The sequence below is a fragment of the Perca flavescens genome, chromosome 5 (assembly GCF_004354835.1).
Source record: "Perca flavescens isolate YP-PL-M2 chromosome 5, PFLA_1.0, whole genome shotgun sequence".
Classification (NCBI taxonomy): Eukaryota; Metazoa; Chordata; class Actinopteri; order Perciformes; family Percidae; genus Perca; species Perca flavescens.
In genome coordinates, this window is record NC_041335.1 from 35087484 (window position 1) to 35106870 (window position 19387).

At 43.5% G+C, this 19387-nt stretch overlaps 1 protein-coding gene across 1 annotated transcript in view; it reads left to right on the plus strand.

The window, feature by feature from the left end:
- The window catches only part of adgra2 (adhesion G protein-coupled receptor A2), a 64078-nt gene that overhangs the window by 25854 nt on the left and 18837 nt on the right, over positions 1-19387 (plus strand). The window contains exons 2-3 of the mRNA XM_028579297.1: positions 4014-4085; positions 16809-16880. Of these exons, the coding sequence (XP_028435098.1) occupies positions 4014-4085; positions 16809-16880 (144 nt within the window). The remainder of the gene's footprint in view (positions 1-4013; positions 4086-16808; positions 16881-19387) is intronic.

Consider the following 19387-nt stretch of genomic DNA (forward strand, 5'->3'; position numbering starts at 1 on the left):
GATGACGTTCAGCACATGCACAGCCAACAGCAAACTCCAGGGACACTGGCTATAGCCGTTCCAAAATGTCCTCCGGGCCTCCGAGTTGGGTGGACTTCTACGATTAAGAAGCTACTCATCTTCTTTGCCTGTAAAGCTCTGTTAACCTTTGTGTACGCCGGTGATGAAGCGACGCGCTCTCATATGCCTCGGCTGTCACCTGCCTTCAGACACTGCTCCGTCTGTCTGACGGCTATCCGGGAAGTGCTCTCTCCGCAACCCCTGACCTCTGAATCTGGGTTCTGAATAAACATCTAATTGGCTGGGTTTCCTGTTTAGCCTGATGGGAACGCTGACTATTTCTGTCTGTTTACAGTATTCTGCTTCTCTCTCTCTCTCTCTCTCTCTCTCTCTCTCTCTCAGAGTTGTACTCGCTGTATTGTTTATGAAAGAACAATGTCCTTTGCTACAACCGCGCTCCAAACATCAGGCTTTGGGGATTATACGGTAGTGTCCAGCCTTTGCAGCTCCCCTGCGTTCCTGGAAATCGGCGTCTTTTGTTGTCTGTGGGAGGGTTACACCTGGACTTGAAAGTCAACTTTCAAGTCCAGGTGTACAGAGTAGCAAGCAAATTGAAATGCTCTGTGTTGAAATGTCTTAACTGGAGACAAATGAGGGTTTTTTGTGACAGGATGCCACATGTGGATTTCATTTTTTTTTTTTATCTTCAAATGTGCATGGCCACAACACACAACTAAACACAACTGTATATGTTTTAAGACTTTGCAAATCGTATCATAGTCATGTTTTGGGTTCTTATAGAAAATGCATTGATATCAACGCGCCAAAGATTTATGCACACATTCAAACACACCCAAACCAAACATGTTTGCTGTTCTCTGACTAATCATTTTTTTTTCTGCATATAATAAGCTTAGTCAAAAAGCAACTATCTGCATCTGAACCGCCTGCGTTGAATTAAGCGTCTGCGTTGAATTGCTTCTTTGCCAGATGTGACTTTCTCTTCGATCTGTTTTGAATTAATCAGGCAGTTCCGGATCTTCTGTAGCTTTCATCTCGGGCCTGTATCAAGTTATGGGAGAGATACTGTGCCCAAAGTCAAGTGAGAGACCTTAACATCCAGGAGTCATAGTTCAAATACAGGCTACGCCACAAGAGGACCGACTAACAACCGCTCTTAAAAAAAAAAAAAAAGGTCTTGACTTAATAACTGTGATTTATTTCAACAATTCAGTGAGGAATTGTGAACATGGCATGTTTTTAATTTTGTTTCTGGAGCTGAAAATAAGAGGCTAAGGCTTCAAGTGTGGAAATGAGGGTGGGTTTTGGTGATAGTATTTCCATTGACACAGCGACAAACCTAAAATAAAAAGGATTTTGGTTTAATTGCTATGTAAAACAGTGGCGTCGGTTTCAGTATCATAGTCATTATCAGTGGAGCAGCTCTCGTCTCTTAATTGCAGCCCCATTTAAAAATACATTTCTCCGGTTTTCTAATTTTAGCAGATAATTGTAGGAAGATATGGAATGAGGTGTCCAGGGTAACTGGAGCAGAAGATGATTTACTTTCCATGTTGGTTTCCTTTTGTTTGCTCCTTTTCTGTCTTCAAATGGTCCTGTCAGTAAAGTTTCTGAATTGTAGAAGAAGTGAGTGAGTCCAGTTTGTCCCCATGGATCAAGATAAACTTTTTCCTTCACCGGCCAAACGGCCAGTGAATGTTCAAAATTGACCAGCCACTCAATAGATTAATTAAAAAATTAGTCAGAATTCCGACTTTAATCTCCGAATTCTGACTTTTTTTCAAAGTCAGATTATTTTTTTAATTTTAACAAAAAAAGTCAGAATTCTAAGATCAAAGTCAGACTTCTGACTTTTTTCTCAGAATTCTGACTTTAAACTCAGAACTCCATACTTTTCTTTCTTAAATGTGGCCCTAATCCTCTTCTGTAGTTAAGGAAATCTACCAGCTCCTTGCATTTTTTACCAGCATTTAGCTAGTAGATGGTGCTAATTTTGAATCCTGTTTTCCCCTCTATACCAAGACTGGATGATTAAATCTGGTCATTAAGTGGAAGTTGCAGAGCTGAAGGCGATGTTTTTATTGATGTGGCAGGAAACGGGGGGAGGGGGGCTGACTGCTGCTGCTGAATCTGTAAATCTCACAGACTGTGTTCACAGTCCACTCCCACTTTTAAAGGCGCTTACACAGCTCCCCTCTCGCGATTAAGAACGCACATTAATGTTGCAAACAGCCCATTAAGCACCATGTGGTAGAGGCGAAGATGATGTGAAACTGAAGGGTGTGTTAATGATGGCGGGCTGTGGCCAGAGCACGGCCCCTGCCCTACCCTGAGCTCTTGCTGAGGGGACGTGGGCAGTGGTCTGTGGATTTCCAGGGATGCAAGTGCAAACATTGAACCCTGCCTCCTGAAAATGATCCTCGTGTACAACAAATCTGCCATAGCAAAGGGGATCTTGCTAGTTGATTATGAAAGTCAACATCAACTTGAAACACTGGACAGGATACTTTGACTTTTTCAATATTTAAGCAAAACCGCAATCCTTCCCTTACCTCTCCACGCCTAAAGTTAACATAACAACATGGTGTCAACAGTATGTGCTTTGTACAGGGTTCCCACGGTCATGGAACACCAGGGAAAAACTCATGGACATTTCTAAATCTTATTTTCCAGGCCTGGAAAAGTCATGGAATAAGTAAAAAGCTTTTGAACGTTTTGGAACAATCATGGAATTTTGTTATCTTCCGTGGATAATCTTTGACGTATTTATTTTCTGACGTAACGTATCTCTAATATACGTTGATGCGTGACAACGAATTGATTAGTGAACGTAATTCAGGCGGCAATTATGTTTTTTCTCTAAAGCAAGTCAACATACAGGACATAGGATATTTTGTAGGAGACTGGGTTGAAACATGACAACCGTCCACAAGGTTTCAAACATTTATCGGTGTTTTAAGCCCCCAACGGCTGCCTGGAAGGCACTAGGATTAGGCAATGGTTAGGGTTAGGGTTAAGGTTAGGGTTAGGTGCATCAAACTCAACGGTCGCAGCGCTGCCTGGAAGGAGACGTTGGGGGATTAAAACACCATCGAGCGTTTCAAACACACGGATGGATGCTGTTTTCTTAACATGTCAGTAAAAAAAATGCCTTTATTGCCTTTGACAGTTGTGAAGAATTTCTGAAAGTTACTTTTTTTATGTGTGCGTGTGATAATTTTTTTGTTAACATGTGGACAGAGCCAGGCAAAATGTTGCCACCCTGCTTTCAGCTTTTGTGCTAAGCTAAGCTAAACACCTGCTGGCTGTAGTTAAATGTTTAGCATACAGACACGAGAGTGGCATCGAACTTTACGTGTAACTCTCGGCAAGAAAGCGAATGAGCGTATTTCCCAAAACATCTTTAAAAGTCTATACAAAGGTCTATCCTAACTGACTTTGACAATGGCAAAAAAAAAAGAAGTCCCTTGGAGCAAAGTGATTACTTTAAATATCCATATCCCATGATCCCCTGCCAAACAAAGCAATATCAGCCTTACTTCCATTGTGTCCTGTGGCCCTGTGTCCTCAGGGCTGATAAGAGCCCTATAAGCCAAGCAGAGAAAGAGCTAATTAACATGGCCTTCTGCCGCCATTCGTTTGATGTGGAAAGATATCCTATTGATGTAAAAATGTATGCAAAATGATTATCAAGATTACAGCTTTCCTCCTAATCTCGATGTCCTACTCCGTCGTTAAAATTAATTGGAAACATCTTGCGCTAATGTCTCTGGTTAGGCTAATGTCGTGTGACTGCAGCACCAAGTGGATATTTCACTTGGCTCTCATCCTCCTCTTGTGACCCTTTCAGTGGGATTGGTTAAACCTGTACTCTCCATTAGCCGTGAAGCTGATGACCGAGATAGTTCCTCAGCATCATAAAATATGCTTCAGTTTATTCTCACGTGGAATATTTCTGATAATGCTCCTTCTTCTTTTTTTTTTTTTTACAGGATACTGAGCCACAACAAAATCCGAGTTCTGAGAAATGGATCCTTCTTTGGACTTTACGCTTTGGATAAACTGTGAGCAGCCTACTGTTTATTATTCCTTCTGCAGATGCTATAATGTCATGTTTGTGTACATGAGATATATTGTATGCATACATAGTGTGAGCTGTTATTTTGGCTTGCCTCACCCGCTTTTGTAGAGTAATTCAGACAGGGTGTGAGATCTGAGAAGCTCTGTGCGCTTCTATCCATTCATGGGCTTCTGTCCAGCAGGGAGGATGATACACTCAGACTGGCTATCACAGAGTTATGTCGAAAAGCTCATATAATTACACTTCATTATCAGGTAAGCCCCACTCCACAGCACAAGATAAGGGAGATTTTTGGGAGGAGGTGCGTGTTGGCGGCTTTGGCTGTGGTTAGCAGACAGTCTGGCCCTCCTTAGTGCATCGTTATCTCTCTGAATGGGGTGTGAGACAGGAGATAGACATTTCTGGGGAAATGAAAATAAATGGCGGCTCTGGTGACAACAGAAAAGGCACCATAGTGGAAGATGTTGTCCTCTAAAAGAAACAGTACAGAATAGCTCTTTGCCTTAACACTCCTTTTTGGCGATGGTTCGGTTTATCAGCCCACTTTGGTTCAGACTGAAATATCTCAACAACTAATCGATGAATTGCCGTGACATTTGGTTCAAACATTCATAATCCATGGATGATGCATCCTGATGACTTTGGCGACCCCCTGGATCTTCCTGTAGCGCCACCATGACGTTGACATTTTGGGTTTTTAGTGAAGTGCCTCAACAACTATTTGATGGATTTATCTGGCACATTTGGACATATATGGTCCCCAGAGGATGAATTACAATCAAGATGAATTGTATTATATGTGATCTCTTTTCATCAAGCGCCATCTTCAGGTCAAAATTTCAATTTGTCCAGTTCTTTGATTTATGACCAGTGCTAATTAACATTTTTCCGTGTGCTGAAATGGTGAATATACTTAGCATCAACATGCTAGCATTGTTATTGTGAGCATGTTAAGAGGTTAGCGGATGGGGCATGGCCCAAACTACAAAATCTAAGTACACGTCAAAAAAGGTTTCTGTTTTTCGGGGGTTATTTTGTGTTTGTTCAAGTGTTCATTTGTCTGATAAGTTTGGTTTGTATTAGTTTTTTGATGCTATAAAAACGGGGTGAAACAACATGATTGACAGCTGTGATTGACTCGCAATTGGTCTGGCGGGTGTATGGGCGGGACTTGGACACCGCGGCTCCATCGCCCGATCACTACTGTGCAGAATCTGGGCAGCGCCCGTATTCCCGGGATATTTTAGCTTCACTTTTGTACAGCGGAGGGAAGTGAAGACGCGTCATCCATCTTTATACGCAGTCTATGGGAGTTATGATATGATATGTCTTTTGGTCAAATTTACAGTAATCACAGTCAAGGCTCCAGGCTCCTTGGATACTCTGATGTGTGACTTACATCTAGTAGGTGTTTCCCACACCAGACACATTTTTTTCTCAAGGTGTTGTTTTACAGAGCTCCCCAATTAAAGCTTTATAGCGTCCTGGTAGCTAACAACACACATGGAGTCTGGATACTGTAGTCTGGCAGGCATACTTATTTAGTTGGAAAGGGGTTGGGTATGTTGAAGGGATATTAGTTCCACATGCCACTCAGAGCTGCCACCCATGAAGCGAGCAAGCTTCTCAAAAATGTTGAAAGAAAGAAAAATATGGTAATTTGCTGCAGTTGTTAGCTTGTTAGTCGCTACCTGCTGGAGCTCACACCAGACGTGTCAGTCTAGAACAAAAGCCAAGTTTGCTGAAATTGCTTCTTTTTTTTTTTTTATGTCTGGCGAGTGAACGCCATCGGGTGAAAACTTCCACGGCCAAGTTCTCGCTTCTCACCTCAACTGTCTGCCGAAAACGCTGATGAAGCCGTTGACAGGAAGACACTACACCGAGAACCCCTTTTGACTAATGCTACTTGGGAGAAGAATAAATTAAAGCCAAAGAAGATCTGTATAGCTTGAAGTGTTTGATGTAAAATGAGCTGATGTTGCTTGTTTTTCTAAGTGCGGACAGGGGTCCCTGTAGCGCCGTAGGGTCGGTGGGTCGGGTAACCTGAGCTTACCCACTAACTGGCCCTTGTAGCTGGAGCAGTGATAAAACTAGCAGGGGGCAACAGGGTGCAGCTTTCCAGCAGGCTCATAGCTTAAAGACCTGTGAGAAAGGCACAGAACAGGCAGAAGAACTATAATGCACACGCACACGCACACCCACACACACACACACACACACACACACACGCACACATATTTATGCTCCACAGAGAGAGATGTGGGTGTGAGGAGAGGACATAGCGTAAATCATGCAGGCCTCTTTTCACTCCTCTACTGGCTCTCCGACACACAGTGGTGGAGGTCTGCTCACTCACGCTGACGTCTTCCACCTTTAATTGAGCCCTGTGCATAGCTTATAATTACATCTGAGCTCATGGTAAAAATTGCTGTCTGTTGTGAAAAAAGGACATATTGAAATCCAGCATTGCATTGATGGAAGGGTTGGAAGGGATCAGCACAGAAGTGAGTGTACGGCAAAGGGTCGGATGTAGGGCTGCTTGATTAGGCCTATTCATATTTTGGTCAATGTTGAAATGCCGATTATTTATTACTCATTGACTTTTGGAAAGATGTTGCATTAAAAAACAGTTAAACAAACCAACAGGGGAAACACCTTGAACTGTGAAATGTCCCTTAATAGCCTTCTCTTTCAATTTGAACTTTTTGAATTCCCCTTCAGAACACAAGACAACATGAGTTTACTTGCAAAATACAATTGTGCTAAATAATCCTTTTTCTCGATTACATTGTCTTTGTGATCGTTAGGAGCCGAAATCACAGCCCTATTTGGATGTGAAGTTTTTACTGTACTGTGAGATCTCAGTTTTGTTTTGTCTCTTCAGCGGGCCATCCCTCTTCTGGTCCTCTCATTGTTTCCATCATGTTGTCTACATGTGCTTGTCATTTGGAGCGGTAGTGAACAGTTACTCATATTATGTGGTCAGTGCTGTAATCAAAGGCCAACCCACTGGGGCTGAGTAAACACACATCAGGGAGTTACACTGCATCTCTTCCCCTACGTGACGAGGATAAACACAGTCTGCTCCCTGACTGCACACACTCTCACTCTCGGCCCATCTCTGTTGCGACTCCAAGTGTGTACCATCGCTCTTGAGTGTGTTTCCTAGTATGGGCACCGTCGCTTCTTGTCCAGTCGTCTCCAACGGGTCTGGTAACTCTCTCAGCAGACGCACGCTCGCACCAGACATCTATTCAGAGCTGAATGCAGTCTGATTTGCTGTTGTTAGTTGGAGAATACAGCTCCAGGGCAGGCCACCCTCCTCCAGGCCTGGGCCAGACAGTGCAGCAATCTACACAGTTAGCCCTTTCATTGGGACAAACCTCCTCAAAGCCACTATTGCCTTCATAACCTGCCAAACCACCCAAGTGCAGAGGAGCAATTTAGCCTTGTTTGTTTTTGCCCTCTCACTGGACGACTGTGTTTTTGTAGCTCTTTTAAATAGGCTCGCCATCCAACAGCTACATTTGGATCATGGAATACCTCCTTTTTTTCCAGATTTTGGGATGAAACACCCATTGAATCATACCTGGCTTCTGTGGCGGTGCTTACTGTATGCAAAATAAGTCCCATTCAGGCTACACCTACACTGAATATCTTTTGCTACATTTACGCCTCACGTTCACACAATTCCGGCGTTCCCGATCCCCTAAAACGAAGATATTTGGAAAGACTGCTGGTGGAAATCAGTGGTTTGGTTTGAAAACTCCGGATTTTCTTTGTAGTCTGAGCAGGTAGAAATGGAGACATTTGGAAACGACAACGCATGTCAGTCAGTCTTATCGGTTAGGTAGGCTTACATACCTCTCAGCTCCACCTGGCCTGCGTTTTCAACAGCAGAGGAACGTCAGACAACCTGCTTCCTGTTTACAATTGTAATTGTAGAGGCTTGCTTTTTGTCCAATAAAAAGTTTTTAATTTTTTTAATTTTTTGTTACTGACAGGCTCAGATTGTTACTGAAAGTGTCTGACAACATTATCGATCTCAGGACGTGACTTTTTGTCCGAAGACAGCGGGGTGGAGAGTGAATTGCGAGACGAGAAAAAGGCGTTTCCGTAGTGTGTTGTCACGGAGTTATTATAGGCTCCTGTTATCTAAAAGTAGACTGGGTAAACCCAGCTCCATCTGCCGGCGATGTGATTTCGCCCTGCAGCTCAGGCTGGAAACCTGTACGTTTATCTATCCCGCTTCCGTTACAAATTTGCGGGAACCAATCACAAACTGGCTTATCCACCTGGCGCGCTATTGGCGGGTTTAACACGATGACGATAGAGAAGCGACCAAGCAGCTTCTTGTTTACATTCAACAACCCGTTGATGCCGCTGTCGCTGCTGCGTCACCCAGATCGTTGGTTCTGATTGGTTGAAGGACTATCCAATTGCGTACAGAGTCATTTGAACTATGCTCGTTGATCACGCCTCTTGTGCAGTAGAAAATCTAGAGCAGACTCCCCAGACTAATGTTCAACCTTAAAAGATTGAGCTTGGTCTGGTGATAGCCAGACTAATCTAAAAGATTTTCAATGTAATGGCTCAATACTCAAATGATTTCGACAATGTGGATGAGGTCGTTATAGTTCAGTGACCACATGTATTCATTTCAGCTGGAGCTGGCCAGGCTGAAAAAAATAAACGGTAGTTACCCTTTAATATGGACAGAGAGTAATTCTACTATGGAGTCTAAAACGCTTGTGTGGAAGGAGATAGTTTTTGTCTCCAAACACTGCTTCAAAATGACATAGTAGTGTAGATGTAGCCTCATACACATCATCAGGCCCAGATACTGTACCTATTTGAGTACCTGCACCTCTGTGCACGCCCTTTCTGATGGGCTCCGACACTGGCAGCTCCGCTAACGAGCCGGGACCTTTATAAGTTGTGGACAGATCCCAGCAGCCTGTCCTGCGCTGATTTGAGGCGAGGTAATGAGAATAATGAGCGAAAGAGGGCCGAGGCAGTCTGGCTCTCGTCCAACTGGGCCCCACTGCACCATGGGACACAGGACAGGCAGGCAGGGGCACAAGGGGCCCTCATTACCAGGTTCTGCTCACCCTACAGGGAGAGAGGGAGCAGGGAGCAGAGAGGGAGAGCAGAGGGCAGCGATGATGATTGATGAGGGAAGCAGCGGGGCGCTCGCAGGGAACAGGTCTGAAAGGCAGGAGCGATGCTTGTCGTTAGGACCGGTCAGAGGCTCAAAGGTGTTGGCAGCATGATAGACTTTGTCAACAAAGGGAGTCTAAAAATGATCCCTACAGTACAAATCTACCTGACACGGCTGTACTTTTTACTTTTGTCTGCGCTACAGAAGAGTTTGCGCAGGAACTATGCAAGATTATTTAAGAAAACTTCCTGTTGACTTACAACAGCTTTCATTCAACAGCAGGAAATACGGTGTTGCTTGTGAGTTATGCTCGTAGAGCAACAAGAATTAAAGGAAGTTTGCACTGAAACCTGTGACCAAAAAGTCACACAGGGAATGAGAATGTGCAGATGTTGGATATGTTTAGGAAAGCATGACATAAAATGTATGTGTATATATATATATATATATATATATGTGTGTATATATATATATGTATATATATATATATATATATATATATATATATATATATATATATATATATATATATATATATATATATATATACGGTATACACTATTATCACACCAATCCATTACTCTTTTGACTGTTTTGTTGTTTAGTTTTTTTAATTTATTTACACATAAAAATAATAAAAGGATATAATATATCATTTGCAAGGTAAATGTGAAAGAGAATTGCCTAAAAAACCCACCAGGGGCCTGGAAAGTGACAGGCAGAATATTACAGGAAGAAAATCCCATCAATGTATGTGTATTGTGTATTCTCTACGCAATTTGTATGCATCTATTAATAATGTTACACGCGCATCAAGAACACTGATTCATAATACATGCAAGTATACACAATTTATATATACGGAAAATATAGGTTGGATGAAGGTTGAACTGAATTAAAGAAAAATTCAAAACAAAATTTAAAGGCAGAGAAGTCCAAACTTTGGACCCTCGTAAGAGTATACTAAACTGAGATTGGGAAGTACAGGAAAGAGAATTGATAGTGTCTGTTTTGCAAAAAAAGGGGAAAAACTGGCCACTCTGTCTTTGCCTGAGCCTCTCTGAAACCAACCCTGAAATGGCCTCTGCCATTCTGAGCAGCTGGGGTTAAGAAGTAGTCCAACTTAAACAACTTTACCATCTGACACAGAGGAAGTGGAGCCAAGATGGCTAAAGATGGTATGGTGGCTAGAGAGAGAGAGAGAGAGAGAGAGAGAGAGAGAGAGAGAGAGAGAGAGAGAGGAAAAGCACACTCCTGCAGGTTGTCTTGTATAAATCTGAAGTTGTTTTTTCTTAGCGGGAGATTAACATTATTTCCACACAGGCTAGGCAAATTATCGTGATGAGTGGGAACAAAGCAGAGGTGTGCAGCGCAATAGCATGTAAATACAGTGGAGAATGTGTGGCTCGGAGCCCTTCTGTCTAGACCAGTGTGGGTAAGACAAGGTTCAGATTGTAGGCCAGTTGTGGAGGTTGCAGCGTCTCATTTCTTCCTCGTTGCAAAAATAAATAAAAAAAAATGAAAATTTGTGTTGGTATGTTTGCTCGCGCACGCCAATGAGTGGCCCCCGGTTAGGCAATAGTCCCCTGATGAGAGTGCATGACATTAAGGGGTGGAGCGGGTGAGGAAGGGGTTAAGCGTGCTGGAGAGTGGAAACAGAAAGGGGGGTTCTGCTGGAGTTGATAGACTCCAGATGTGTCTTTCAGATAAACTGAAGGAACGGGGTGTGTTTGTATTGCAAGCCTAGCTCAGCCGTGGCTCTGGGGGTTTATTGAAACAGCGAGCGAGCCCCCTCATAAGCCCATTACCAAATCGTACGCTTTATACGCCAGTAACTCTCTCTCACTCATTCGGCAAACTTGATATGGTTTCAATGGCATTTTCCTCCAGAGGAACTCAAGCTTTTCCCTGGACATACTTCCCCCCACTTCCGTTTGTGTTCCTTTTTCTGCTTTATTTTTGTATCTCCCCTCTCCCAGCTCACTGGGTCTCTCACTGTTCCCCCCCCTTCCCACTCGCTACATGCTGTAGTCCACCTACTGGCTGTAAATTCACTCACGGACATGAGCCTCCCTTTTCATTGATAATTTGAATGAAAGGCGTTTGTTCCTGTTTCCTTCCCAGTTATAATGTCTACATTGTTTCAACTCGAAGTCTATTAACTTATTGGGAAAGATGTTCAATGAGACTTCGGGGTCTTATCAGATCATATATATTTGACAGAATCAGTAAGTGTGAAAACAGACACACAATAGCATTTTGCCGCCTTTTCTCTCATGACCTCGGGCTGTGAGAAACTTTGACTTTACATCATCATTAATCTGAAAAAAATAATACAATCTACTGTATGTCCCATTAAAAGCCATAGATGTTCATTGTTTCTGACTGCTGTGCACGCTGGTAGATCTCATGAAAATCAACAGAGCAGCCAAAGCGGGCATCGCCCCCTACTCTCGGCCGCTTCAAAAGCCAGGACTGAAGTCCTTAACAGTCAGTGGTTCCAGAGTTTTCCTTGGCAGAATAATCTCCAGCTCGTCTTGCTGCGGACTATCGAAACATATAATCAACTTAGGACATTTTACACTTCAAATAAAAGTGAATAATGCTATTTCTGTGCAGTTGGATCCACGGTTTATGTAACTGTCAGTCAGGAGCAGAGCTGTGGACCTTATTCGTTAAATGGCGGTGGGTGATCAGGTGGTGACTGTCCAGGTTTGACAGGAAATATCTTAAATATCTGTCTAATTGCAAACCAAATGGCAGCAGTTTTATTAATGTAACAGTCTGTATTTGCTCCTTTACTGTAGCTTCATGGCTGCACCAAAGTGAATGAGTTTCCAAATGAACATGGATAAAATAAAGTTGATTAGGTATCCAATCTGAGAGGAACCGGGGAAAAAAAAAAATAAAGAAAATAATCTGGGGAAGGGGCAGCAAAGCAGGAAATTAGTAGAAAAACAAGAGCTCGGCAGATCCCGGTTTCCTGTTTTGGGGGGAAGGCAGGAGTACGTTTGGGGCCTGTGTTACAGAGCCCCCATTGTGAGCAAGTGTGTTGAGGAGTAGGGAGGTTGGGGTCTGCGGGGCCAAACACAGGGCCGATTTTGCTCCGTACTGAATCCCCTGACCCACCTGCCCCTCCCTACAGGGGAAAGCTAGCTAGTAAAAAAAAAAAAAGAAAAAAGGAAACTGTAAAAATAAACGAGCAAGGGCCTCTGCTCGAGACGCCAACCAGACAGGAAATGACACGCAGCACAAAAATGGTCTCCACCGACCTCTGTCAGGAACCAAGATGCCAGTTAGCCCCCTCTTGCATTTTGTTCCAACAAAGCTTAATCCATCTAGAGACATATTTGTTTTCTGTCATCAGGCAGCTTATATTAGTTGCAAAATATATATATATATATATATATATATATATATATATATATATATATATATATATATATATATATATATACGATTAAAGGACAGAAGTTGTCCCTGTTTTGTCATGTATTTCCATTTTTTTATTGATATAAGTTTATTTCATAAACAACTGAGTGCAAACACCAAATTTCAAGTCCTGAATGAAAAGGAGCAATGTATTCCGGACATGACAAACAAATAATTAAATAAAAAATCTCTTCCCATTCCCTCTCTCCCCCTTACCAGTCACAAAAGAACAGAACAAAAACTGAATCAACAAAAAAAAAAATACAATGTTTGTTTTAGATTCTCTGGTTTTGATTGTTCCTTTCGCTGTGATGCAACCGTTCCCTCGGTATTAGTTCTGTGTCTCGGTTCCATTAAAAAAAAAATGCCAGAAACAGGAAATTCTTGATTCCAGTCTGGCGATAATGAGTGGCCATTCCCTGGCTTCAGTCGTTTTTCCCAGCTCCCTCCGGGGCCTAGGGGCCTAAACAATGTCCGCGGAGCACTCCAGTCCCTGCTGCTGTGCTCCTGATAATGGAGCACTCCACGTCTGGAGCGCTTCACAGACCCTGTCTTCATTATTAGCCTCTCGCTGCCCTACAAGCACATCGCTCCTCTCCAGCCTGCATGGGGCCCAGGTGCTCATCCCATATACCCGCAGAGAAATGACTCTTCAGAATGGCAGAGGACCAGCCCCATTGATGAGGAGGAGTTTTTTTTTTTTGGAGGGGGGGGTGGAAAAGACATTCTTAATGGCAGCCTCTGGTGTTAGGCCGAGCGGCAGCAGACAGTGGGCCCTTCTGGGCTGAGAGTGAGCTTGAGTCTGTCGCAACCCCATCACACAGGCCCGGCCGCATGTGGCGAAGGGGATAAAGCACTGCACTTCCCAAGGTTACAAAGCATAACTCAAAAGAGGAATAATAACGTGTCGACACCGATCACGTAGCTTTTTGAAGAACGTCACGCCACTGCTGAAGATAATGAAAAAGTAATAGCTACTTTCAACCTTTTTGCAACATCTAACCTTTTTGACTTTGATATTTTCATGCTCAGCAAAGCCTGGAGCTTTGAACTTTCTCGCCTCTGCTATTATCCCCTTGCTTGGCGACAGCTGTTGTCATCGGTGTCGAGGCCACTGGGCTGTGAAGTTGTTGTCAGGGAGGGCGCTGTCTACTCCAGAGGGCACGCAGACAAGTCATCGCCCGAGTATGTGGCCCGCTGGAGCTACTGTACTGTAGGTCGGAAAGAAAGTTGGAAATAAATGGGAGAGTGTGGGCGACGGGCTGCAGCACACATTTAGCCTGGATTATGGCGTGGGGCTAAGCGCAGTGCCTTCAAGTCCTGTTGACTTTGGTGAGCTCCTCCACATTCCCCAGCTTGGTGATAAGAGAGTGTATCAGAAGTAGTGGCCTGCTGATACTCTCTCTCACACTGGGCAAAAAGTTTATCTTCAGAAAGCTCGAGGTGCTTCAAAACCACCCAACTACACAATGTGTTCTATTTATTGTCTTGTACAATATAGTGTGATTTAAAATCCAGACGGCTAGCTAGACTATCTGTCCAATCTGAGTTTTCTGTTGCACAACTAAAACAACTTTGGAACGTATATATATGTTCCACCAAAACAAGTTCCTTCCCGAGGCTATTGTGCAGCGGCACCGGGGCTTATCGCCGTCCATGACGATTGTGATTGTCTTAAAGAAATGCCAATAAACCATTTTCTCCCATCCCGGAATGCTGTGTGGACTAGCCGGACCCTCCTCCGCAGCGCTGTGGAGGAAGGTCTGGCAAAGTTATCTAGCAACCTATTCAGGATTTGGTGTTTAGTTCTTGCTTACTTGTAGGATTGTTTTAAAACCATTACAATATACATGGAGGTTAGTGTTATGTTACACAGCACATGAATGTGTGTGTGTGTGTGTGTGGGAGTGTGAAAAGCCCAGACAGGGAGGGGAGAGACGTTCATCAGAGAGAGGAAATAGTGGGCAGTGCCTCGTCTTTCATCGCTGCGCTAATGAGCCCCGGGACACACAGACTGGAAACAGCAGTATTGTTCTCTGGTCAACAAATCCTATACAGCTATTGACATGCAGAAACACATGTACATTCAGACAGGACACAAAGATTACTGCACACATTGTGACAGGCCAGCAAGGCCCCCTGCACACACATGCTGGAGAGGAATCTTGTTTCGTGTCAAACGCACGCTCGTCTTTGATTTGATTAGTGAAAAAAACTTTTTACAGAGAACAAACTTTTACGTCTTGGTCAGAGTCATAGAGGTGGAAACGTAAAGCTGTGAAGTTGTTGCAAAGTGACAAGCTGGCATGCACTCAAAGAGCTGGGCTGAGCTCTCCAAGGCTGTCTGCTTTGATACAAACAGAACGGACCTCAGCCTTTTGGTGCAAGGCCAGATAGCTTTTGCTCCATCATTATAACCTGTCTCCCATCTATAATCCAGATATGAGCGATGGTGGCTCTGCGAGAGTGTAGCGCAACAGCAAAACCCCCGATCTCTGACTCTATCCAGGCCATACCGCACTGCACAGTGTAATTCTTTACTGGAAGCCATTTTCTAAAACAATTTTCCTGCCCGTAGTTTGATCAAAATAGCTCATCTCCTGGAAAGCGGACAAGACAATGGTTTAGAGATGCCTGAGGTCGTGCATGGTGTGAGGCAGCGTGGTCGAGAACAGTGATGACGGATCATTTTGGTAGGAAAAAAAACCAAAAAGGATCAGAAAGTCCCATGAGGTTTGCCTACCACAGTGGCATCTTGGGTAGAAGTGAATTAGACAAAAATGCGGCCACAGCGTTGATGCTTTTGAGCTCCTGGAAGGAAATCCTCTTCTGTGACCATGTGTCCGATGGGAGCAGGCCTTTTTTATGCTGTAGGACCATGGATCGCATTCCTACACACGGCGGCTGTGTCCTGCCGATAACCCCGTCTCTTTTGACCTGCTTTAACCTCAATATTCCCACCTGGCCAATAAAAAAAACCGTCTTGGATTCAAAATCTAATGCGGGTTATCTGATGGACAGGGGCATCTGGCTGAATGGTTAAACACATGGGTGTGGGTGCGGAATGGGAAGAGGGTGGAGAAAAGTGCAGCAGATAGTATGATACTACATCTTCAAAGGCAGTTCAAAGAATTAATATTTATGGTTTGCAATGGCCAACCTTATCAAGGGAACAGTCATTTCGAAACGAGCAGAAAAATGACGAACAGTTTTAATTCTACTAATACTTTATTGGGTCAAGCATCTGCATCTTGCTAACCTCAGGCCCAGGTGGCTGATGGGATAAGAGTTCCTATCTGTGTGCAGAAATCCCCTGCTGCGTCTCACTGACTGGACATTTAGGAAATGTGTCTCCACTCCCCTTCATTTGAAATTTAAAGAAGTCTCTCCGTCAAAGGAATAGTTCAACATATTGGCAAATATGTTTCTTTATTTTTTTTGCCTCTTTCTCTGTCCCTCTTCCCAACTGGTCGCTGCAGATGACTGCCTAAAAATAATTTTTTCCTCGCCGCTGTCGCACCAAATGCATGCTCTTGGGGGGAATTGTTGGGTCTCTGTAAATTATAGAGTGTGGTCTAGACCTACTCTATCTATCATGAGATAACTTCGGTTATGATTTGACACTATAAATAAAATGGAATTGCCGAGAGTTAGATGACATTAGATGATCGATACCACTCTCATGTCTGTCCGTTAAGTATGATGCTACAGCCAGCAGCTGGTTTAGCTTAGCTTAGCATAAAGACTGTGAACATGGGGAAACAGCTAGCCTGAAAGCTAGCCTTTTAAAACGGAAATTTTGGACGGAGCCAGTTGTTTTTAAAATTTCAGTTTTTGTATTAGTGAGCTTTAGAGGTGCTGGTAACTGGATTTTGTCCGCTTTGAACGGTGCAAGGCTAGCAGTTTACCCACGTTCCCAGTTTTTTGTGCTAAGCTAAGCTAAGCTGCTGGCTCCAGGTGCAGACGTAAGAGGGGTCCTGATTCTCATCCAACTCTCGGCAAGAGGAATCAGACAAGCATATCTCTCAAAATGTACAACTTTTCCACTAAGACATGGCAACATTATCCCTGTATGCATTTTTCTCATCCACCTAATATGTCCTCTCTCCTCAGGGACCTCAAGCACAACCTAATAAGCACCATCATGTCTGGAGCCTTCCAGGGCCTGTCTGAGCTTCGGAAACTGTAAGTAGACATTAACATGATTTACATTCCATTCGGGGTTCAGAGCAGCAAACATATCAACAGAAATCATCATTCAATTGTTTGGTATGAGACAAATGAAGGAGTCAGGGTAGCTTTTTAAATCATATGAGCATCATTCACATATCCCTCATATCTATCTTAACAGGCTGTGTCGATCTAAAGGAGGTATGTTTTTGCAGCTCATGGCAGATGTCATGCGTTATATTGCGCTACTGGTGTCAAAACTAATTAGGTGGCGCTATAGAGCCACCATGCCGCGCCCAAGCCGAAAATGCAATATCAAATCGAAATAATTACTATTTTGAATATGCCTGCAAAGTTTTGAAAGTTTTTGTGCATCCTAAAGTCCTCAAACATACAACATCGTAAAATGAACGCACAAAATCAAAGCTGATTTCCTGTCAGGCAAAACATTTTTAGAAAAATAATATACCTGTCCTAAAGATGAGAACAATGTTCCCCCAAATTTGGTGAACATCAAAGGAACTTTATTTGAACCATGGGGTGCATTTGGGGGCGCTATGGAGCCCACCGGCCACATCTGAGCCAAATCACTGCAGAACTTTGCCTTTTTTTTGCCAGGTCTGGAATGTGTGCCAAACTTTTGTGAGTTTCCAAGCATCTCAAGCCCCTCAAAAATGTAATAGATTCCTCGCACTTTCAATTCGTGCCAGAAAATAGGTTTATTTAATATAGCACCTTTTACAGAACAAGGTCACAAAGTAGAGATGGTCCGAGATCATTGTTTCCTTCCCGATACCGATTCCAATACCTGAACTTGTCATATACAGTATTATGTTTTAACAGATGTACTAACCTGGGTAAACCCTGACGAACTTCCAGCAAATTTGAGATTTGCTCTGCAAGTCAGTCTGGCGAAGAGCCCATTCAAACCCATTTCCAATGTCCCCAAAATCATGGCACCAATCACAACCGTTGAGGCGGGCTTTACACGACGACGATAGCGCAGCGATGGCAAGCAGCTTTTTGTTTACATTTAACATGACGGGTACCGAAGCGTCACCCAGATCGTTGGTCTGATTGGTTGAAGGACTATCCAGTTGCGCCCAGAGGCATTTGAGCGGTGTCCGTTGGTGACGCCCCTTTGGAAATGAGCTGTCAATGAACCTTTCCCAGAACCACTCTCAGTTACAACTGAAGGGTCTGGTGTCAGCCAGGCTACAGATGTATACTACTATCCCTGTATGGATGTGATATGATTTCTATCTTTGTTGTTCGGCCAGAATGCCATAGAACTCTCTTTGGTAACACTTTACTTGAAGGTACCTACATAAGAGTGTCATGACACAGTCATGACACATGAACCCTAACCCTAACCCTAACCCTAACCATAACTTGTCATGACAACAACCGAATGACACTTACTAAAAGAAGCGTTATGTCACAAATGTTTATGACTTGTTTATAATGTTTATGACACGTTCATGACAGTGTCATGTCACTCTTATGTAGATACCTTCAAGTAAAGTGTAACCCTCTCTTTTATTATCTAGTTTGACAGTCACAACAGAAAAAGACATCAATTACGTTACAATTGGGCTAAATTACATGGTATTGGGTCTATGCATAAACTCCAGTACTTGCCGATACTTATACCAGCATTATAGGCAGCATCAGAGGCTTTTCCGATTCTGGTATCGGATCATCTCTATCACAAAGTGTTTCACAAGAGTACATCTTTTAAAATATAAGACCCAAAAATCTGTCAAAAGAACAAGCAATAAAAAAAAATGACTGTTTCTGCCGATCTTGGCGGTGTCCCTGCGATGTCATTTCTGGCGTCCCGCTTCCACCCCCGTGGAAACCTCAGGACCACGCAGAGGCTCCTCGCACATCATTGGATGTGACAGGGGAGGCTGCAGCCACTCACTGCTCACTCATTGTTTCTTTGGACACCGAGGTTTTTGGTTGCGGCGTGGGTCGGCGGAGCCAGCCGTCTGTGCTGCGCCGCGTGACTCCCACTCCCTCCTCCCCCTACTTGTGTTTTCCCTGCGAGGACTGGGGCTTCTCAAAACAAACAAGGGGAGATAAACACATGCTCTGGACAGCTCTCGGCTGGGTAGTGTCAGAGGTGCAACAGAGCAGATCCCTCTCTGGCGGTGGCTATACATCACACTCAGAACAGGGGCCCTGCTTTTACCCCATTAGTGATTAAACCTTTACAGGGGTCCCATGGAGCAGAGATAAGGGAAAGTGGCAGGGACTGCTGGCGTGCTTATTTAGATGTTTAACTTAGAGCTTTGGGTTCTGTATCGCTTGGAGCATCCAACAGGAATTTGTTATGTATTGTTTTGTCTGTATGTTCTTGTGAGCTTTACATTTTAAGATCTATTGTATTTATTGATGAGTTTGTGTTCTCTACTGTCTTTTATCTAAGTGTTTAGTTATTGTATTTAAAAAAGGCTCTATCTAGGGACGTGCATTGCAAATTAGTTTAGGTTATAAATGCTGTGGTGGCGGGGTAT